The sequence below is a fragment of the Festucalex cinctus genome, chromosome 11 (assembly GCF_051991245.1).
Source record: "Festucalex cinctus isolate MCC-2025b chromosome 11, RoL_Fcin_1.0, whole genome shotgun sequence".
NCBI classification, from domain to species: Eukaryota; Metazoa; Chordata; class Actinopteri; order Syngnathiformes; family Syngnathidae; genus Festucalex; species Festucalex cinctus.
Window position 1 is genome coordinate 11,666,324 of NC_135421.1, and position 24,618 is coordinate 11,690,941.

At 37.9% G+C, this 24,618-nt stretch overlaps 1 protein-coding gene across 5 annotated transcripts in view; it reads left to right on the forward strand.

Annotated features, from left to right (window-relative positions):
* Nucleotides 1-24,618, forward strand: part of nalcn (sodium leak channel, non-selective) — a 76,605-nt gene that overhangs the window by 29,138 nt on the left and 22,849 nt on the right. For all 5 annotated transcript variants that reach the window (XM_077535952.1, XM_077535951.1, XM_077535950.1 and 2 more), the window contains 5 exons: nt 2,556-2,687; nt 3,442-3,609; nt 5,656-5,847; nt 6,893-7,030; nt 8,106-8,180. In XM_077535952.1, coding sequence (XP_077392078.1) covers nt 2,556-2,687; nt 3,442-3,609; nt 5,656-5,847; nt 6,893-7,030; nt 8,106-8,180 — 705 coding nt within the window. The remainder of the gene's footprint in view (nt 1-2,555; nt 2,688-3,441; nt 3,610-5,655; nt 5,848-6,892; nt 7,031-8,105; nt 8,181-24,618) is intronic.

Genomic DNA, 24,618 nt, shown 5'->3' on the forward strand with positions numbered 1-24,618 from the left:
ATACCCGATCCACGTATCGGATCGGAGCATCCCCAAGTGTAATGTGCATATTTTTGCTACATTGTTGGTTATGATGTGAAGAAAGCAATGAGACTTAAGTGAAATTTATTGCAAGCCTATGGCACTAACATGGTCATTGTGTGAAGAGCTGCACCGGTATTTCACCAGTTGATGGGAGGAAATAAAGGGGGGATGCAGGGACAACATAAAAAGGTTGTCCTTTGAGCTGGATGCGCAGACTGCACCGCCCCCTTAATATAGGTTGCGATTGCACATTGCTCTCCAGCGAGGACTCCCAGGTCGTTTTAGCGGGGTGATTCTCCAAAGCTGACATAGAATCTGGCCAGAGTCAGTACTTTGAGAAAATTAAGTGTTTCATGCGCTCAAGCAGGCCCTTTCTGTCAGTCCTCCTCTATCTCCTCTTTGCCCAGGTGCACAGACACGCACGCACACGCACACACACACTCATTTATTTCAGGGAAAAGACCCATGGGGGAGAGCGTCTGGCTCCTGGAAATGTCAAACTGTTTTGTCATGTCCGATCTCAGTCAGCCAACCTCTGTGTGAGTCTATTCTTTCTATTTCTTTCTGAAAAGAAAAACAAATCAACAGAGTCGTACATTTATGACATAAATGCTGTGAATGGCACATTTAGCAAGGTAATGGGCATTAAATATTATATGAATAATGCAAATAAAAGCTGTGCAGTTTTAGCATGAGCTACCTTAAACATCTACAGCCTGCATTTTTTGGAAGCTTCCTTTGACAACCAAAACTGTAGAACAGCAAATATTTCATGAAAACACTCCACAAACGTGATTTGTAGGAGTGTAGCAAAAATTGGTTTAAACGTAAATATAGTGGAAACCATTTTTTAAAAGATGCAAGTACATTGGCTCGAACCAAATCGAATCGTTCCACCTTGAAATATATCGTGATCTGTATAGAATCGTCTTTTATATGAGAGATACGTCTTAGAAGGAAACATTACATTTATGACAAGTTCATTCAAAGCTAAATAGAATGACAACAGCAAAGGTAATTACATCATACCCTCTCGAACTGAGCTCTACCAAATCAAATCATAATTCCACTGAGTCGAACCGAATCAAACCATTCCACTTTCAAATTGAACCGTCCGTGAATCATTTTGCACATCACATATCGAAAAACATATCTAATTGTCTTTTATGGAGGGATGCACACCCCTTGTGATTAGATAGATGTAGTTGCACCAACGAACAAACAAAATTTGTTTTCATTGCCTTCACCGTATAAATTTAATTTCAAAATGTTGTCCTGAATGTCAGTGTACGAAAAATTGTATACATTAGCCCTGAGTACTTGCGGTTAGGCAGATTTTTAATATTTTTACATGTGTTTGACCCATGTTTTTCATGGATAATACTTGTTCTAGTATTTTTTGGGGTTCAAGTCACGTCATCTTCATTTATATCTCACTTTCAAACAGCCGCAGCTGTCACAAAGCGATGCACTGTAGTGGCTTTCTATGTCCACTTGGAGACTCAGCCAAAGTATACGTTTATTGTCACTCACCTGATCCAAACAGGGTTAAAAAAAAATGTGGTTCGTAAAAACAAAGTAAACCTGAGTGCATGGCTTTAGTACTCTTTGTCCGTCTTCAAAACAATGTGCATGGGAGAGGAGTGCTTTGAAGCAGAAGTATGTTCTTTGAAAGACTATTCTGGCAGGCCACTGAGGCTCCTTTATTTTCCAACGTGTCGTTATAAAACATGTATTTTTGTAGGTTCACACACTTTAAATATTCATGCAGGAAAACGGAGGATGTAATGTTAAAAAGTCAAAACTATCATAAAAGTGGAGATAGGATGTCATTAGATGAATGTTTCTGCTGTGTAGGTGGATTTGTGGCAGCAGTCCTATTCCCTTGAGCCTATTTGGTCTCCCTAAACATTTCATCTTCCTCTCATCTTTCACTTGTTTCAAACATTTCAGATTTTTTTTTTAGGGTGAGCCATTCTATCCACTCACAAGCTGTTCCCCCTCTTGCCACACATGGAGTCCATCCGAGGTCGTGATCACATCTGTTAAATTGTTTCCAAACCAACACACAGACAGTTTCGCCCTTTTGTCTAAATAAGTGCTGTGTTTGTGTGTTTGTGTGTGAGCGTGTGTGCCTGTTCCCTCCATCACTTTTTATTTGTGTCCTGATTGTTTCCATCTTGTAGGCGTTCAATTCCACGGCACGTCCCACGAGAAATAACACACAGTGATTGCCCCTTTCTCCTCTTGTTTCCGCCGGTGTGAATACACACTGATTTTGTTGTCTGGTTGGATGTTGTTTTCAGAAAAGCCTCTTGATTGCTTTGAGTTTTCCAGCAGTCTGCCTGCTGGTTTGCCCATTTTCCTATACTGTACTGTACACATCATAGCATATGGATAACATATAGATCCTGTGCATATTATATTATTAGCATTGTTTGGTTGGTTTACATGGAAGCCAGCATGTTAACTTCAATGGAAGGCAAATTAAAATGACACTTCCTGCAATTTGCATTTCTTTGTTTCCACAGCAACTGATGCGCTCGTCTGTGTTCCACATGTTCATCTTGAGTATGGTTGCCGTTGACGTGATCGTTGCTGCGAGCAATTATTACAAAGGCGAGAACCACCGCAGGCACTATGACGAATTTTACCTGGCAGAGGTAAGATTTATTTATTTTTTTTTCAATAAGTAAAAAAAACAAAAAAAAACAAAACAAAAAAAAACAGGTTTATTTTCTGCTTAATTGTTATTCCACAAATGCAATATTAATCAGAATACTGTGTTGATACTACAAGTATCAATGTACTTACTACAAGTACATTAAGAAGATACTATTTTGTCTATGATTAATGTGATAGCTACATTATTTTTCATAAACAATTAATACCTTTAAAAACTAATTTTGTCACTTGCTGTCAACTGAAGATGACATAACCTGTGCTGAAGATATAACGACCAATCATGGCTCAGTTTGCTGACCAAACTCAGAAGACGGACGGGTGAGCCGTGATTGGTCGCTAACCTATTTCCTCAGCACAGGTGATGTCATCTTCAGTCGACAGCAAGCAGAAAAAACAAGTGTTTTTAAAGGTATTGTACATGAAAGATAATGCAATTATCAAAATAAATTCTGGACAAAATCTTAACTTGTTACTACTTAAAATGTCAAATGTCAAGTATCACTATTTGCATTATTTGTTATTATGTGATTCAAGTGTATTTTTACAATTTCTAATATTAGGTGTTGTGTTTTTTTGTGGTGGATGGCTGCAATGGATTAATGGCATTTTTATTCATTTTAACTGTCTATTGATACAAAACAAAAATCTATATTAAAGAAAGAATAAAAAAAAAATCCAGTTTGATATTGTTACAGAGAATAAAATCTAACTTCTGTATTTGTCGTATTCTAGGTGGCCTTCACTGTTCTGTTTGACCTGGAAGCTCTTCTTAAGATATGGTGTCTGGGCTTTACCGGCTACTTTAGCTCTTCCCTGCACAAGTTTGAATTGTTGCTGGTGGTGGGCACCACCCTGCACATCTACCCAGATCTTTACCACTCCCAGTTCACCTATTTTCAGGTTAGACGCCATTCACACAAACTCGTATACTGCCTTAATCGTCTATCGTGTTTGTAAATATCTTGAGGATATCCACCTTTTGTTTCTTGCGCTAGTTGTGTACTGTTTGTATCACAAACCATTGTGTGCTTTTACACAATTAATTTCAAGCCTGCAGCCTCCGTGAACAGGTGGATTTACAGGCCTCGCTGTGGGTGTACCGACAATGAAAAGCTTGTGGACAATTGGAAGATGGGGAGGAAGGAAGGTCTTCTTGATGGGGTCTTTAATGAACCCTGGCCGTGCAAGCTGCCCTTGTGCCTCTCTGGTTCCTTCTCAACAGCTGCTGTCTGAAATTGCCATGCATATTCTCATGCAATGGTTATGAGAGTTTTTGCCCATTTAAAAATAGCTGGAAGAACTTGCTTTATATTTGGCTTCCAATCAGTGTTTGGGGAAAAAAAAACAAAAATTATAGCTCCTCACATTTAGCACTAATGCAGATTTACAGCTTCATGTATTTCTCTCTTAAACCACCAATATGTCCGTGTGACTTAAAGTATGTCCACACATCATACCATTTTTCCTTACTGTATTCAAACACATCAAGATAATATAGTCCTTTTCCCCCTATAATGACCATTCATGGTCGTTGCAAGTTCTCTGCTAAGCTAATGCTAAGCTATATGGTATTTTTAAACTCCAGTTCCTTTTAAAATGAGTGGTGTATTCACCATACCAAATACTCTTTCAGTCTTAACAAAATGTCACATGCTTCTCCAGCCTCAGTTATCAGCTTTGACACGGCATAGAATGATTTTTAATCAGCCAATGGAGCCCTCTTCTCTGAGTGTGCTCAGAATTGCAATGACTTCACTACTGGCATGAGTCAACAGCTCAGTCAGTCTGATTCATTCAGAAAGGCAAAGCACAGGATGACTCTCGGACCTTTCAAGTGGTGCGGGTGAGGGGGTGTGCTGATTTCCAGCCAATATCGGTTTAAAATGAATCGGATGTCTGTGACAGCGACAATGCGTTACAATACATCATGCAATTACATTTCATGCAAATCATTTCAACGTCTTGCGAGGGGCCAGGAATTGTGCGAGGAGTGCAGGGATGTCATTGTCTGTGTTTAATTTATAGCTTGTGATGGATAGTAGGAAAACAGTTTTATCTGCCATATTACGGTAATCCAATTGAAAAGGAATACATTTTGAAGAAATGCTAAAACAAAGTCAATGAATGCATTTCCTTTGTTGTCCAAACATTGTGACAATTGATGTACTGTAATAATCTTTCCTCAAATAGTAGCTCGGGGGTGTCATTGACTTAAGAAGACAAAGGCGTACCTCAGTGAGTCCCATTTGGAAAAACGAAAACAAAAAAACAATAGTTACTATAATTATCTTACAATGCTTACATCAATAGTTAGCTGCTGACTGAATCCACCAAAACATTACCACTGAAACACATCTTATACAATTTTTCCATTTAATTAATGAAACCACTTACACTTGGTCTTCAAGGGTTATTTTAAAAATACGACAATTGCACCTTCCTCATATATATATATATATATATATATATGTATATGGTATACCATTTGTTCTGTTTTTCAGAGCTTAGCACACTAGGACAACACATGATTTCCTTCATTATTTTCATGCCACCGATGCTGCAACTAGGCCAAAATCTCTTTACTGTTGTCATTCAGAAATCACTCTGCCAACAAGAGGTGGCAGAGCAACACATAAAAACAATGAATTTGTTGTGACGGTCAGTGCACAACGATGTGATAACTGCACTGTGAAAAAGCCTATAAATTGTACTGCATGTTGTGAACAATTTCTATGCATTCTATTGTGCAGTACAGTAGAAGATGATATTGTTTTATTTGCAGATTAGCAGAGTATTTCAGCATATCATGATCACTCCTCGATGTTGTTCATCCATGTTTAAATTGTAGTTTCACATGACATAAATTGTAATAGAAGTTATAATAACCTTGTTTAATAACTTTTTTTGTATTGTGTTTAGATTAAAGACATATCTTTTCTTCCAAAGGTGCTTCGAGTGGTGCGTTTGATAAAGATCTCCCCGGCATTAGAAGACTTCGTCTACAAGATATTTGGACCAGGGAAAAAATTAGGCAGCTTGGTGGTGTTCACAGCCAGCCTCCTCATCGTCATGTCGGCCATCAGTCTGCAAATGTTCTGCTTTGTGGAAGACCTGGACCGCTTCACAACTTTCCCCAGGGTAAGGAAACAACTCGCACTACCCCTGAGATGGAACGTATGCCTCTGCGATTCAGAGAGACAGAATACTTTAGCTTGTAAACATAAAAAACTAATTATATAAATAATTAACTTTCATATTCTATTCTAGCAAAAAACTGATTTTTTTTCTCCTCATACATATTTTTTATTTTACTTTTGTAATATTAGTGGAATTAAATTTAGAATAACTTTAAATGTTTGACTTAATTCTTGTAATTATGACTTTATTCCTGTAATAGTAGACCTTTATTCTCACAATTTATAAATTTCTCTTGTAAAAGTATAATTTTGAATCTATATAATTTTACTTCCTTTTTGTATTTGGCCCTTTGTTGTAATTTTGTTGTAAGTCTTTTCATATGAAATTACACCTACATTACAGTATTTTCATTTTTTGTAATTGTTTTTCTCATAACATGAATGTTTTATGTTTGCAAATGTCTGACTTTTTTTCTTGTGAAATTCTCACTTTTTTCTTTCATATTTTCAATTTATTTTATCAATTGTGACTTAATTTTTTTTATCTTTGTTTTTGTAAAATTACAATCGAAGATAATTCAGGAATAGCAGAATTGCAAGTGTGGTCTAAAGAAATATCAAAGTTTTGCTTTTAATACTCACTAATGTTTCACTTCACAAAACGGTTTGCTCATAAACAGAAGCCACTCAAATATTGTCTGTTCTGTGCAGCTCACACCCACACGTTTGTCATGTTAGTATTTCTCTTGTGCTGGCAGACCTGTAGGTTGTATCATTATTTGCCATGATTGGACTGTGGGAGTAAGAATGCGAGTAGCGGGGAGTTGAGTTTGCTATTTGTCGGTGAAGAAGAAAGTGCAGGCGTGCATCAGTGACCTAGCTTTTTCTGACCTCTACGTGCAGCAGATGATTATGCTTCTAAATCTCGCAATGGCAGGGTGGAAAAAGTGGTTAGCAAGATGCATTATATGCATTATATCTTCACCTTGTGTTGCTCTCCAGCCTCTTCATACTCTCACCTTCTACCTTATCTTCCTTCCCTGTAGGCATTCATGTCCATGTTCCAGATCTTGACACAGGAGGGCTGGGTAGATGTCATGGATCAGACCCTCGTCGCTGTAGGTCACATGTGGGCTCCAGTCGTGGCCATTTACTTTATTCTCTACCATCTGTTTGCTACCCTGGTAAGAATCTTAATGTGCTGCTGTAATTAAAAGTTGATAACAAAGTCAAAACAAACAAAGATTAGAAGTTTCAAAATTAATCAATGATCAAATTAATCGACAATTGTTGTGATAATCGATTAATTATTTAGAACCATTGTTTACCCAAATTAAAATTGTCCAAAACTTCTGATTTCAGCCTAACACAAGTGGTAAATATTCTCTGATTTGTGTAGTCCTCCATGAAAGCGGACATTGTGTTTGAACAAAATGAGACATATGGAGCATTTGTTCTTTTACTGGAAAACAGTGATCCACATTTTTTGGTCCAAACGGAGGGAAAAATAAGAGTCAAAATGTATTACTAAATTAATCATTATTTACAGCTACACTATGAATAACCTGTAGTTGACATGTAGTTAAACTTGAAGTGACCGCAGAAGTGTAGTATCAAACTTGTAAACCTTCACATTAATCTGCGTTTCAAAAACTTTGGTGAGTGTACTTCACTCCCTATGAATGTTGAAATCCCAAATGCGTATAAATATTACGATAAGTTCTTAACTATAAAAATAGTCCACTGAAGCAGACTTGATTAAGAGAAAATTAACATAGGAAAACAAGGGTGACATTTAATTTGAATGAACATTATTTGTAAGCAGCATAAAAGCAAGCAAATGGCGAGCAAGCTTCATGAATTGTTTTCTTATCTTAAATCATTTAATTAGTTACTGCCTCATCACCTCGTTATGCTTCCTCGAGCTTTACAGCCAATCAGTTGGAGACGTGAGAAGTGCTGACATTTTAGTGTTTGTCCTCCTAATATTGGGAAGTGTCCTGATGACTCACACCTCCTCATCCCAGACGGACAGGATGTCTTTGAGGATGGAGCGAGCAGCAAATCAAATTAATTATTTTTGAAGGACCCCTGGAAATGGCGACAATGACCCTAAATAGCCACTTCAAACCAAAATGGCAGACTTCTTACATATTTCTGGCATTCGTTTTTTACAGTCTGACTGTAGGCTGACCGAAGGAAATCATGTGTTCACTTCCTCCCTCCTCTCCCTCTTTCTTTCTTTCTCTTTCTTTCTAGATTCTGCTCAGTCTTTTTGTGGCAGTTATATTAGACAATCTTGAGCTGGATGAAGACTTGAAAAAGCTCAAACAGGTAAGGAGTTTGATCACATTTTTACTTCATGAGCGCACATAACATACAATATTCTCTTTCTACTGTTCTGTCTGACATTTCCCATTCACTGCAATATTTTATTTAAGTGCTTCTCTGGTGCCAGCACGGGAAGAGTGACGGGACTGAATAATGTATTCACATGTGGACAGGGCCCCTCTCGCCCTTTCCTCATCTCCAGATAATTGAGCAAGTGGGCAGAGCTAATTAGCAGTCGTACGCGCACACACGTGCAGACACAACAGGTCAACTTCAATAGACGCTTCTAGGCTTTTGTGCATCACTAGCGGATTAACTGCAGGTAGACCATTACAGCTGGTAGTGAATGCTTTAAAAATAAACAATAAATAAAAAAGTAAATTAATTGAGTGATGGGAGAAATCATTTATTTATACATTTTTTTTTAAATAATATTAATCAATGTTATATTAAAATATATATCAAGTGAAAAAAATTGAAAAATTCACCAAAACATCAATTGGTGGAAAACCCAAGTCATATTGCTGCCTGAAACATCAACATGGATGTACTCAATGTTGCGGAGCAATTATCATAATTTACTGAAACGCTAATCTAAAGTTTGTTGGTCTGAAATAGTGCACAGGAAAATCTTAAGAAGTAACACTTTAATGTATCTGAGATACTATTTTAATTATTTGGTAGGTGCTGCTTCTTTGGTTCGCAGTGCAAATGAGCTTAACAGTTACATATTTAATTTTTGTGCGAACAATAGGTAAAAACTTACCCAGGCTGTTAACAAGGTTTTAGAATTATTAAGATACTAATCAAAAATAGCAAAAATTAAGTCAATTATGTGTTTTTGCTTTATATTACATTTTGTATATTCCCAACTTTTGGTCAGTTCGTATTGAAAAGTGGGTCAATTGTAGTTTGTTGTGCGAAATTATTTAAATGTATGAGTCCCTGCAGTCATTTTCTGTCGTACTTTGGTGATTGAGGTTGACATTATTCAAAGGTTTTCTTATTGAGATTTGATTGATAATTTTTAGCTATTAGTGTGTAGATTTATTTAAACTCTCAAAATCAGTGTAAGAATACTAACAATTGAAACTACTAGAATTCATTGTTGGGCTGTTCTTAATAATTATTAAAAATGGCACTAAATGATACTGAATTTAACTTAAAAATGACATCAATAATAGTGATTTTAACTTAAGGATTTCTTTGCATAAACCGTTCTTTTTTTTTTTTTTTTTTGTCCGAAATGGTAATAGATTAATTGGGGCGCATTACAAGGTCAAGTCACTAGTTGAGGAAATAAATACACTATGTACTGAAAATGTAATTTAAAAAAAACAAAAAAAACAAAACAGTTTAATAACCAGGGATCTCCATGCAAATTTTGGCATGGTCCTCAAATGAGCACTAGAGGTTGTTTGGTCGTGGTCATATTTTGTTTGGTGTTCATAGCAGGGCCCACGGGTCACATTTGGCCAATAGCCTCTGCAACCTTTTTGAAGTCAAACTAAAATATCAAGTATGTGCTGCTTTTATTTTGATGAGCTATAGTGTGTCAGCAGTGCAAGCGAACAACTGCAGTGAGCTTCAGTGTTGCCAACTTAAATATATTGGTGCCTTATTCAGTGACTTGAACCATTCTAGCCATTTTTTTTTGTAATGAATAGTGACATCGCCAACTATGGTCTTCATGTTAGCAACATTCGTATTTCCAGCACGGTGGAGTGAAAAGAGGAATTTGCCTGATCATGATTTTGCAGTTCATACATTATAACAGCTAATAGTGTTTTTTTTTTTTTGCTCATGTAAGCACATTAAAAAAAATTATATATATATATATATGGTACACTGTACAGATTTTTGTGTGAATTTTGATTACATCAGTATTTAAATGCTACTTGGAGATTCACCATTTTGATCTGACTGTGACGATAACATTTTTTCACCATGTAATTTTTTCATTTTAATTTTTATAAAAAACTATACTAGGGCCACACAAGTGGCAATACTGATTTATAAATTGAAGGTATTACATTGATATTTGATGCATTTATGTTAGCATGTTTGGAAACCATTTCAGTTTTTCCAGCTTCAGCTGTTTTAGGAGAGTTCTGTGAGTGCAGAGATCTCTTTTGGAACATAGATCAATTTTTATATGAGGATGTATTTTGACAGAGTGTCGAAGCAGTGATCCAATGAGACCTAGATGACCGTCCCGTCGTTGTCGTCCCCACATCCAGCGGCTCGGCCACAGCTGCCATGCACCGCTCGAGTCTAACTAGCAGCACTTTCCGTAAGAGACAACAAATTCAAGTTGGCCACCATGACGTTTGTTGTCCGTACCACTTCAATAAACCCTAGTAATGGACATGGACATTGATCCCTTAAGTTAGTAGTCTTTTAGCTAAAGTTGACCCTGGGAATCAACCATTGCAGCTGCTAAAGTGACGTTGACTTTTCAAGGGGTTGCCCTGCCTGCAGTCATTGCTGCAATTAATTGCAGACGTCCCTTACTGCAATGTATTTGGAACGCAAATGTGCACTGAGGCAATTGAATCTGCCGTATATGACAGTTTTCAGTCCACATGCACACCTGCTTACTGTTTATGTGCACCCCTTGTAATAAACCTTGAATATGTGTATACCTCAATATACCACTACATCAAATCAAATCAAATAAAAAACAAAATCAAATAAAAAAAAATCAAATCAATACCATATATGAGATTAATGCACAATAGTGCATTGCTATATTATTACTACATATTGCATGTCTGTGATAAGTGCATTTAAAATGATTTAGAGCAAATGATGATAGATAAACTACATCAACAAATAAACTCATTACTTAATTCAAGTCAGTGGATTTTGTCTCTGAGAGGGAATATTTGGTGTGGTAAATATAATTTATAAAATTATAGCCGCAGGGGCTGATGTGTTTGATGGTTATAGTAAATCTGTCCCTAACATCTCACGTCCTCCATCATGCTCTATATACGTTTTGAATATTAGTTTGAAAAGCAGTTAAACATGTCACCCCTACTTGTATGCCGTTGTGTTACGCTCCCACCCGTGACAAGAGTTGAAGCATATAGTGCATGCGTGTGCGTAAGTATGGTACATTGAAATAAAAATTCAAATGTGCAGCTTGAAACAATAACGCTTACGTGCACAATTATGCATGCTGCCAGTGAGCCATTTATCAAGTCATTTTTCGATATTGTTTGCTAAGGCTAAAGCTAAGTGTTATTATTTTTGTAGTTTTATTATACAGCAGCAAAATGTAATCTCCAATAACAGTTATTCGTGATCATTATATACACTACATTGACACTGCACTGTGCACAAGCTTCCTATCATCTACGACAACCCGTGGCTATATTCACAACATACAAGTATGAAGAGAGGAGAAGTTTGGCTGATGCAACTTGTGTGATTTTCTTTTCTTTTTTTTATTTGCATGTGTAATAGGTCAGCAGCATGCTGTAAGTACATTCCCGCAGCCTCAGTAGAAGGGCTATCTCTGTGAGTCATGCCCTATTAAAAATGCACACCTTGGAGAGCCAAAATGCCTGTTTGGTTGCAGGTATTTGCAGAATCACCTCATGACTCAAGAGCTGAATGTGGAGCGAAGGTTGACTTCATAAAAGCACCTGCAGAACAGACTGCAAGAAGTACATGCATGTTGTAAAGGGCACTTAAACAGACGTTGCTTTTATTTATATCTAATCAAGTCAGTCCTTGCCTTGTAAAGTAGCATAAGCAATATGTTGCAATCCAGCCATGGCACCTCACTCCATGTTGGAGTGATAAATACCGGTACATTTTACGTTACAACCTGCTCGTAATCTCGTCATGATAATTTTATTATTGTGAGCTAGTAGAAATGATGGATTTTTCTGACATGTTCCTGTTTGTAAATCAGGATGTTTTTCTGGTCTACTTAAAAATAAAACGGTGAAAATTTAGGTTGGGTATACCACTGGTCAGAGTGGAGCAGAGCGTGCATTTCTGAACGCACCGATAGGGAAGGAAATGATGCTGTCCTGTTGCAGTCGGATAAAAACCAAAACCAAACCTTGTTCTCTGTTGTTTGTCCATAAAGGTTATGATCAAAATCTGTAACATAGGGCAGCCATGGCGGAGTCTAACCCTTACTTGGAATAAATCCAACAATGCGGATCAAACTTATTCCTCTCCACATCTCACATACACCTCTGTGTTCCTCATTGACGCTCCTCTTTCCTAATCTTGTGCTCCACCAGCCATCCATTCAGCTGCAGCAATGTGGACTATCCAACAGCGCCTACATCTCCAATAAACAAAATGGGACTGTGAAAAATAAACACAAGCGCGACATTACCCCAATTAAAATCAGTGCTAGTTCATGCCTGCTGCCGAAAAGGCGCCAAGTCTCTTCAAAACACGTTTCGTTATCGGCTTACTTATCGGTTATCTACATCAGCACTTCTAAATTATTGGTTTATTGGTATCGGTTGAAAATAGCATTATCGTGCATCCCTACTTAGTTTTCCTCTTAGCCTTCAAAGATATGTATGACACCCACCCAAAGAAGAAGAAAAAAAAACACAAAAAAGTGAGGTGTACATTTAGATGCACTGTGAGATTACTCGAGTCTGTTATAGAGCGTATGACCTACAGTATGCGTAGGTTAGTTGCATGACTCTAGAGCAGGGGTGTCAAACTCATGTCAGCTCAGGGGCCGTATGAAGGAAAATATATTACCGAGTGGGCCACATTGGGGGAAAAAAAACGGTATATAACTTAAAAACAATTGCCGTCATTTATACGCAGATTTTCGTGCACCAGCCCTAAATTACGGAGCTCAACTGTCATCATATTGTTCCGAAAAATAGCACGAATGCAAATGGAAAGTGGCAACACTTGACCGGTATACGTTGTAACAATTAGCAGTGTGGCGCCGCACCACAAGGTGGCGCTTCTTTTCTTTGTGTGTTAGTGATCTCCTTTTTGGCGAGGAATGTTTTTTTTTGTATTGCCCTGATTACCTGAACGTTTTTTGTAATGCGCGGTGTAGTGGTGTTAAAAAAAAATCGATTCGGCGATATATCGCGATACTACATCGCGCGATTCTCGAATCGATTCAATAATCGGCAGAATCGATTTTTTTATTTTTTTATTTATTGTTTTTATTTTTTTTTATTTTTTATTTTTTATTTTTTAGGATTCACACCTTGAGCATGGAAGAATGTTATATGAACGGAACATTAAGCCTTAATATTTTATTTTAATGCTGTTCAAACATGAAACAGATTACAACCTCTATAAGACTGAAATTTCAGATAAATAAATAATACATTTTCATATAAATCTTACACTCTACAAGCTTACTGATTAGTATTTTCTAAATTTGAATGAAAAAAATCGCAACAATCGACTTATAAATTCGTATCGGGATTAATCGGTATCGAATCGAATCGTGACCTGTGAATCGTGATACGAATCGAATCGTCAGGTACTAGACAATTCACACCCCTAGCGCGGTGGCGTCGAGCCCGCTCCATTTTGTTGTTGTTGTTTGTTTAGAATAAATGTTGTGAACTTAAGTTGCTCTCCCTTTTTTTTTTTTTTTTGCTGTCCCGCTGCGCCGTCCATGGCAAAATCAGCCTCCGCGCATTACAACGTTCCGGACGTGTTAAATCGAGCTGCTTTGCATATATATATTGTCCCCAGAATACATTGTGTGGCGCAGTTAATGACGTTATAAGGACGCTAATTCTTGTCATATATATTTGTGTAATTTGTCATATTTAACACGTTTATATCGGTCTATGATTTAAAAATAATAATAATAATAATAATAATTAAACAAACCGTAACTTTAAGTTGTGTGTAAAATAGTGACATCCATTCCCCCGTAAAAGTGGCATTGGGTTGCACTGCTTGTGAACGTACAAATTTATTATGTTTAGATTGTGGACAGCTGATTAATTAGTCCGACTTTACAATTGTATTTATTTATTTTTTACTTTACAAAATCATCTCGTGGTCTGGATTAAACCCCTTGCGGGCCTGATCCGGCCCACGGGCCGTATGTTTGACACCCCTGCTCTAGCGGAATAGTTTAGAGATTTTCTAAAATTTGGGGGAAAAATTGGATTGTATTGAACATTGGATTGACTTGTTGGACCTACCTCCATATCATTAATAAATCACTTAACGAACAGCATCTATCATCATTTGTATTCTGATTTGAGGCGAGCTGCCTTGCCTCCATAAGTAGTACTGACATCCCATTTCTCTTGATTTCAGGCATTTCTACAACTTACTTGGGTGGGGCGGGGTGGTGGCAGCGGGGCTTTGTCCTCCTGGGTGGTTGCACATTGATCAGCTTCCCGTGCCACCTCTAATATGACATGTTGGAAGTGAAATGGTGTGAAGCCGTGCCTGAGAGGTGCCTTCATCACTCACGTGTATGCACAAATAGTGATCCATTATCATTTGGGAGGTGGGAGGAAGTTGTCTAGAACAAACGTAATTTGAAACCACTTTGTTGTGTGAGACTGAAAGCACACACACACATGCGCACGCTCGCACACTCATCAGTGTTGATTAGGGTAATGCATTTAGCGTGTGAAATTAGGTTTGCTCCAAAGGTTTAATAAAAGGAAGGCAGCAGAGTGGTAGACAGACAGCAGAGGAAACCAGAAGCGACGCGCCGTCACTGCACACCCACACACTCATCAACGTCCTTAATGCTCACAGAAGATGTGCCACTTGTATATAATGCTGCCCAATTCACTGTGTGTTGTACTATAAGGATGTTTTTTATATTCTGCAGTGACACATCTGATTTTTTCCTGTCATACTGAAGACCATAGTAATTGGCTGTGTTTGGCATTAGAAACAATGACGTTGGACGTTGTTGCTGTGCCTTCATCTGTGTCACAGTTTGGTGGGCTTCAGTGATGGGAAAGGCTGACACGTCTAACAAATCATCGCCACCTACATGTCCATGGGGCCAGAGGGAAGAGATAGGCGGGAGTGTTTACCCTGTGCCAGGAAATATCCAAATTGAGGGGGAAATAGGTGTTTACCCCTCAGGGCGCAGTAGTGATTATAATCATGTGGGTGTGCTTGTAAGAAAATGTGTAGCAGTCACCCACATCCTCAGGCTAAGTAGATGAGTCATGAGAGGAGAAAGTGTTAAAAAAAATAAAAATCAAGCAACAACAACAACAAAAAAAAAGAAATGCTATATTGCCTCTGTGTGCTTCATCAATAACAACGGCAAGGAAGCATGAATCCTGAGTAATGGTGCAAAATGAGTGTGACTAACTTTATAAGAAGAAGTCTTATCGGTATATCCTTGATAGTGTATTCATTTAATTAATCTACTACTAATGCATCTGCTAATATTTTTGAAATTCCAAAATATGCCAAGATGAATCCGGATGGCCATTTTATAAAACAAGCATGTACCGGGTAATATAACCATGCATGTATAATCGTGTTCATTCCTTGAGAAATATTGTACTTCTTAAATTACAGATTAAGATACAATTCATCAGAGCCCAGTATTTCGAACATAATATACCAGGATTAAACCTGGTTGATTAGATGAAAACCAGATCTGAATCAAAATCATAACTTCTCCTTTTTTTGAGAATGCCCCTCCATATGGAATAGCAAAATTAGTCCTTTGGTGCTCGCTGAACTGAGGTCTCATGAGGTAAACTGACATCTCCTGTCACAATATGTGTGACGCTGCTCGAAATCCATTATTCTGACAGATTTTCTCCTGACTGTATTCACATTCAAAATTGCATCTTGGGTGTTTGACTTTAGATGTTTCATATTTCAACGGGACAACTGTTCTAAGAAGTATTTTAAACATGCCTTGCTTCACAAATGCATTAGAACAATGTAAGGTTTATATAGCAGCTGCCCTCGATTAACATTATTGATTTTTTTTTTTCATGTCGTAAATATTCATACACCGGTATGTAAAAAAAACTCACAATATGCCCCCCTGTTAATTATATATATTGAAAAGCCTTTCCTGATGTTGATAACTGGATCTAACAAATGTATTTAGCACTGAATATACACACACAAATGTTATGATTGCTAATATCTTAGTCAGAACCTATAACGGACTCATGCTTCTGGTTTGTTGTGCGTCAGAATCACAATTGACTCACCATCATGTTGTGTTATATTCTGGATGTTTGTTTTATGAGGACTGCATACATGATAAGATCAGGCCTATACTATATCCAGCTACACTGCCATCTAGTGATGATTGTAGTAGATAACTCTGATAGATGGTCCCCACATATCCACAATTATATTGCTGTGTCATGTTAATCCATAGTTTAAAAAATAAAAATGAAAAGTCTGCAGGGAATTCCTCGGATTCTCAAGATCCAATGCATTCTGCCACAGTGGTAATATTTTTATTGCCCAACACTACCCACCTGTGTTGGATAGAAAACTGCGGTGGGAACAGCATGCGGCCGTCAGGCTACATTCCAGGTTTGTCTGACGGGCTGCGCAAAATCATGTCTGCAGATGAAGCAGGAATTACAACTTGAAATAAACTCATCATCAGGCAGGGGAAACGGGAGGTACAAATTAGGTTTGGAATGACTACTTACTATTTTTACAGCTATGACAGAAACATACCGTAGTGGTGTCACATAATTCGGGCTGTTCTAAAACATTTCATCTTCCGCATATAAAACAAACACTTTGTTAAGGTGAATTCAACCGGATCAAATTCACTATGGAGGTGATTGTGTTACCACCTGATTGTTTATTAATTAAACTAAAAGCCTGCCCTCCATTTGTGGGACTTAATGGAGCAAAGGCTTATTTAGGGATTTAGCGACGGCGAAGAAAGACTAAGTAGACAGAGAGTGGAGCGCAAAAGAAAAGAGCGTTCCCCCTCAGAGGATTCCCGATACAATATGCTCTTATCTCTTGAATGTCACCTTCAGTTTTCAATTGAGAAGCCACCGCAGGCGTCTGAGATGCTCTACCACTATGGCAGTCGTTTTTAGATATATAAAAAAAATACCTTCTCTTGTTAGTCTTTTGGCCATTTATTCGTGTATCTTAACAAACTGATTTTGTTGTCAATTATCATCTAGGGGTTGGGGAAAATAGATTAATTGATTCTTAAGAATTTGGTCAATTGTGTCGAATTGGTCGATTGTGTTGTGATACATTTTAGCCAAAATGGCGTGCACTACAAAGCAGCAGAGGAGCTTTGAATTCACCCTAAAGAAGAACAACATGATGTCAGAATGGAAATTTGAATTACATCTACACAGGCATCCACTATAGCACCGTTATTCTGCTCAACACAGCATGCATGAAAACGGAAAATCACAACATTCAGAGGCATATTCTCTCATCCTCAATAATTAATAAATTCAGAGTAGAGCTGCAACTCTCGATTGTTATAATAATCAAATATGTCAATTCGTATTTTCAATTAATCAGATTTGGCTGGCGACCAGTCCAGGGTGTACCCCGCCTACTGCCCAAAGCCAGCTGAGATAGGCTCCAGCACCCCCCGCAACCCTTGTGAGGAATAAGCGGTCAAGAAAATGGATGGATGGATGGATGGATAATAAGATGAAAACAAAACAAAAACAGGACATTTAAATTGGAAATAGCCAAATAGCTTTACAATTGACTATGCACCGACACGCACATGCGCGCACACACAAAAAATTCAAATGTATACTAAATGATACTTGCCCAATACTGTATTTGTTTTTTCTTTATTGAGTAAAAAAATAAATATATATATATATATATATATATATATATATATATATATATATATATATATATATATATATATATATATATATATATATACACATATATATATATTTTTTTTTTAATTAAGCAGAGCTGTTATAATGATAAATATATAATGGATAATAATTTTTGTAAAAACTCCCCTTTGCTGTCAAGTGTAGTCTGTTACAAAGAATGCACATCGCTGGTGGTCGCATTCTGAGGAGCTGTACGTTAAATGCAGGCATGCAATTGTTATCCGTGCCCTCAATATTTATTGGACAAGAAGGTATTTACATTACACCAGAATTTAGACAAAACTGATTTTATAAGTACCTGTAATTAAATGAAACTGTGTGATTTCTCATGGCACACCGGATGATCTCTCATGGTACAGAGTGATAGAAAATGACTTGTCTGCGGCATATTTGGACCAGCCAGGACCAGAGATTTATTAAATATATTAGGATATAAAACATGAGTTTTGTCTTATCTTTAGCATAAACGTTTATTGGCTGATTCATGATACATTTTCTCCTTTTGTTAGTGACATTTGTTAGCCGTTTCTTATACAAGAACAGTGGTTATTTCTGGAAGTTAAGTCTCAAATATCGGGTGTACCCAATGTCCAATATCCGGTATTTTATTTTAGCTCTGTCAGCAGGTCTACTTTTCCTTCATCATTTCATATTTACCACCAGTGGCTTTGAAATAAATTACACTTCACAAATTTTAGGGGCAGCACAGGAGACATAAAAAGAACTGTACAGAGAGACAATTTGTTGACCACAGCTTTGTGCAATACAAATAAATCGCATAAATCTCAGGATGTTTCTTTTTTTTTCTTTCATTTTTGCAACATTATTGTTCCTCAGCATGCATGCAAAAGGCCAATAATGACGAGCCACACCTCTGATGGCAAAGACACAAACTTAAACACCACAATCTAGGTGTGTTTTTATTGATGATAATAGTACAATGTTGTTTTGAATCTTGAAGGTAGCTATTATAGTTTTATTGGCTGCATGTTTCTACAGCAGCTCCACAGCACGCCTCATTAGCCAACTAATGAGAGGAGGAGAGGGTGACCCTGCACACTCAGTCTCAGCTCGCCTTCCCCCTGGGTACTGCAGCTGGATAGGCCCAGAGGCATGGGGGACCCAACCCAAATGTCTCGAGTACAGATAGGTTATCTATGACATAGTATACATATTAATGTTAACCGTGATCATAGCCATAGCTCTCAGGATAAATGCAGATTTATGCGCAGAATTTTTAAGTTCTGAATAGCATAAGGTAATGCAGACCGTATGCCAAGAATTAACTAGGAAATGATACTAAATTCCAATGCGGTTTGGGTTAAAGACCTCAAGTTCCACGAAGTAGCTTGATTGGCTCAGTTCAGTCCTTATTTTTTTTATTGTTATTTTTTTTATTTTATTTTATTTTTTAAAGTAAGTGTACCTCCAGAAACCAGTCCAGGGTGTCCCCCGCCTACTGCCCAGAGCCAGCTGAGATAGGCGCCAGCAGCCCCCGCGACCCTTGTGAGGAATAAGCGGTCAAGAAAATGGATGGATGGATGTACCTCCAGATTAGCATTTTGAGCTGTTGATGGGGCAACGGAGCATATATTGTAAAGTCAGAAAAATACCCGGTGTTCTGATTTTTGTGTCTAGTCTTTTATTTGCCAATATAATTTAGCTCATTAATTTTCATAGTGGATGTGACATCACCACTTTACAGGCCGATTGAGTAAGACGTCGGATTGCTTGGTTTATGACCCCATTTTTGAGTTATGCCGAGCTCAAACTACACAACTTTTTTTGTCTTTCACGACAGTCGCGCTGTCAGATTACCCGATAAATTTGCTCGGTGTCGTGGCCCGGACGTGTTGTCACACTACAAGTCTGAAACCAACAAGATCCCACTCGATCATCGCATGCTGTGATGCCACGAGCACGCGTCAACACTGGTTTTCGCGGAGGCGGGAACAAAAAAAAAAAAAGGAAGAGAGACAGAGCAGGGACTTTTTGTTTGAGTGGAGTACGCGGCAAGTGCGGCCATATACATGAGCACATTATTGCTCGCGCTCCATGCTCGGTAGTTGTTTAAAATATTATTTCGTACAATTACTGTGTTTTAATTATTTACATGTGTCGGGGTAATATAGTAACCTTGCTATCACAAGATGAATTGCATTTCGAGATGGTAAGATGTTCATGCCCTCCTTCAACAAGAATGAAAACATTTTCATCCATGGCCATGATTTGTTAAAACAAACGCTTTGTGTATTATTCGGCATCGTCCAATCAACTTGAATTATTGTACATAATGTCCCACCTTTTCCGAGCAAATTCAAATCCCAATTCAAATCTAAATTCAAATCCATCTGGTACCGTGAAGTGAAGTGAATGAAGCGCAATATCAATCTGGCTCTTGCCAGGTTAGTAATATAGCACATTTTGTGAAATAGTTTGGAGATGACAAATGCTATTGTTGTATTATTTTATCAAAAACTCAAATATTAGGCCTATATTGTGTTTGTCAGTTTGAGTACATAATTTTCTATACTGCTTAAATATTTATCCCGATTTAAATTGTTTTAATACGGTGCATTTGATACATGCGTTCACGCCGAACCGTCATGTTTCGTTCCTCCGAGCGAGGGAGGAAAAAAAGACGCATAGCAGCACGACTGTCAAGGCGGCATGCAGCGCCTAGCCTGACGTTTATAAAAACATAGGCCATATGTCCGTCCCAAAGCCGTGATCGATCCTCACTTATGCCCAAATCATACTCTAAAAGTATTTGAACAACAGTCACGATATTTGTTTTGTACTTTTGTACTATTTACGTCGCCATTGCTCATGGCGGTGGCAATGTTGCGAGGTGGCTCCCGTCCATAAAATAAAAAATAATGCGACTTTTGATATTTTTAGAGTATGGTTCTGGGATTAATACAGAAGTGCACATTTGGTGGATTGATCACAGTTTTGGGACGGAAGAGTCGTGCTAACCAGCGCAACGACCTTCCATGTCTTCCTTTGTTTGTGGGTATTTTCCCCAGGTAGTCCGGCTTCTTCTCACATTTAAAATATATGGCATATTATTAATTAAGACTCAAAATAGTTATTAGGTGGGAATGTGAGTAAGAATATCTGCTTATATCTGCCCTGTGATTGGTTACCAGTTCAGGGTGTACCCCACCTATCCCTCAGTCAGCTGGGATAAGCTCCAGCTCACCCACCACGCTGAGATACGTAAGTATACATAGAAAATGGGTGGACAGATTCATTATTAAATAGTGTTTTTTTTCTTAGTCAGAAATCATACCATTTAGGTGAAAATATGATTCTAGTAGTTTTAGTTTCTTTGGTTTGTGTTTGTCTAACCTTTTGGTCGCAAGGGTTGGTTCCATCAAAATAGTTTGTATTTTATGCACTGTAGCAAAATCTTCCTGCTTAACAGGTCTAACGCTGATGGTTCACATTAGTCTTCCTTTTAACCTTGGTCACAAAGGTAGTGGCATTCCTAAGAGGCTAAGCTTCCTTAGCTTAGCCGAGCCTGAAATTGGCCTGAATGGAGGAAGAAGCAGTGGCGGGTTCACCTGAGTGACTCCAAGTCAAAACACATTAGTCTTGGGTCCATTGTTACATTATATTTCATCCATTCGCTGTCACATGCTCAAGAATTACATACACTACTGTATATAACACAAATATAAATCCACAGCTAGTATTCCAAATATTTAAAATAACCTGTGCTGAAAGTAGTACGTCTTCCCCTTTACCCTTATTTACTGTATGTGTGTTATATTGATCATGTACACTGACCACACCGAGGGTCCATTGTGTTACTACATACTGTTAATAGTGATCCATGGTGGCTTAATGGTGGTAGTAGCACACCAGGTGAATAACCTTGCACTCCATTAATAAATAAGCAGCTAACAAAGAAAATATTCTGCTAAAGCTGGCAAACACTTTTCTTTTTTACAATGGACTCTGGACGTTAATTGCTGTAAGGTGAAATAGCAATTCTTAGAGAATCTAAATGGGCTTTGGCATAGTACACTGCACTGTGTTCCTACGGTGAAATTGAATTAAATCCAGCATGCCGTTTGCTTATTTTATCTCGCCTCAGTCAGATGCCCACAGTGGAAATAAACACAAGTACACAAATAATTGGCTCACATCACACTTGTATATTTGAATGTCTGTTGCAAACTTGGGAGTTTTGTAAAGTTTGGAAGAAAAGAAGTTCCAATTTGGCACACTGCGCAAGAAAAAGGGTGGTTGCGTAAAATAGTTTGGCTTTAATGGGATGCTTCTTTGTGTCAGACCAATTGATTAGGACCTTAGGGAAGAATAGGGTCTATATTAATTCTTCATTGTTGTCCCTTGGATGTGTGCATCGCTCTCGCGTGCGATGCTGCCAATTGTGCAGGCATTTTTTCGGGATGAATCAGCACTTTCTGTATTCTTTCTACCCAAGAATTGCAGCACCACAGAGAACTTAAGCACACCTTTATTTTCAACCCCATAAAGTTGGAATTAATGTTTATGCTTTAAGAGAAACCAGGAGGTGCGTAATTATCAAATATTCGATTAATTGTCCATTAAGATTTGAGTCAAGTTTGTGCAATTTATTGTGGACTTACCTCAGGCTGTAGAGTCAGTCTTAACTATAAAGCAAACTTGTGTGTTCTATATGTTACACAGCTATTGTTAAAACATCATACACCATCATGTACCCCCACCCAACCGACCCAGCCAAGTTTCATCAAGTTCCGAGGTGTATCCCAGTAGCAGTCCACGGATCAGCCCTATTCATCCAAAGTGTGGTCTTCTCTGCAGCTTCGCTTAGATTTAATGGCCCTTAAATCTGCAAGCGAAGCCACAGTTATATTCAAAGATATATCCCTTCAATAAAAGATGATTCAATACATATCTCGATATATTTCAAAGTGAAATGATTCAAGTAGTGTCCTTTTGATGTACGCGCATCTTTAAAAAAAAAAAAAAAAAAAAAAAAAAAAAAAAAAAAGATTTTCCGGTTCAAACAGGTTTTTGTTTCACCCCTAATACATATATATATATATATATATATATATATATATATATATATATATATATATATATATATATATATATATAATATATGGAGAGAGAGAGAGAGAGAGTTACAGTTACAGAGCTGTGCACTTCCGTTAATCGTCAATTACCGTCAGTGATGATGCCCACCTTTCGACGAGTACACGATGCGAAGCTTCTGAAAAATATACAGACTGAGCACTCGCATTCCGTGTACTTTTGCGAGCCTTCGCGTCATAAAGCATTTGTAGAATTTGCGGAAGCACGCGGTCAAAAGTGGGCATTGTCATCGATGGGAATTGACAATTAACGGAAATGCCCAGATCTTTTATTTATTTATTTATTTATTTATTTATTTATTTATTCACGTTTGTTCTGCAATTTCCATCTGGTAACTTCTATATTTAACCTCCCACTCCCTTTACTTATTTAGGTCCAGAATATAACATAGAAAGACTTGGTGAGCGAGCAAACACTGTCACATAATTCTTCTGTTTCCCTATCACCCAATCAGTACGGAGCACTGTATATCATGTGAATGTTAATGGGGGAAAAGGTCAATAATGTGAAGGCACTGTTGTCACCCTGCACAGTCAGACGACCAGCATAAAGGGACATTTGCTTTCATGCACAGGCGAACGGACTGCAAAACATTAACCAAGCTCAGCTAATTTGCCACACAGCGAGTGGCCTGCTCTGAATGATAAGCTGCCGTTCGGCATTGCTTTAAATGCAGCGAGCTGGCGGTCCTAATCGGCAATGCATCAAAGGTTATCTGCAGGCGCCCACACAGAGACTACCTGCCAGGGATTTTCAATCAGCCTCCCCCATATGTAATTAAATGGAAATAATTGCTTTAATTTCCCTTTTGTCATTTTATTTTGTCAACCCTTTGCCACAATGCACATTGTTCTGTTGCTGCCTCTTCCTTTTCTCCACCAACCACGCCAAAGTAATCTTTGTTTTCTTTCTTTTGTTGGCTTCTTCCATTATGTTCTCAAAGTAAGTCAGATCTCAAGCTAAAAGTGTGCCTTTATGTGCGTGTGCTGTGTTGAAGGTAAGCGTGTTGCTGCCATCATCAGGCAGAAACTTAAAGCTGCACGCTGCTTTCTGTTGGTTTTCCCCTATTCGTAGAATGGGCAAGATGCAAGCCTCAAAATCCTAAATTGTCCCCAAACCCAAGTGCTGTTTTTGTTCCTTTGTGTGTGTGAAAAAATCCTCTTATCTTTAGCCGTTTATATCCACCAAGCAGTTCATATGCAACTATGCTACGATAAAAAGTTTCTCTGATGTGTGTGTGTGTGTGTGTGTGTGTGTGGGCTGGGGGGTGTTGCACCACAAATTAATGCATTAACTGTGTCAACCCCCACCCCTCCAAATAATGTTTTATAACCAATAAAATTCTGCTTAAAAGAAATCTGTCAGTCGAAAAAGAAATACTACAAAACAAATTTATGAAGTACCTTGTGCACAAGATCGCAAATACTGAATGCTGTTATTAAAGCAGAAGGCTTGCATTTCCCCAATAACAAGTTAAATTCTTTCTGTTT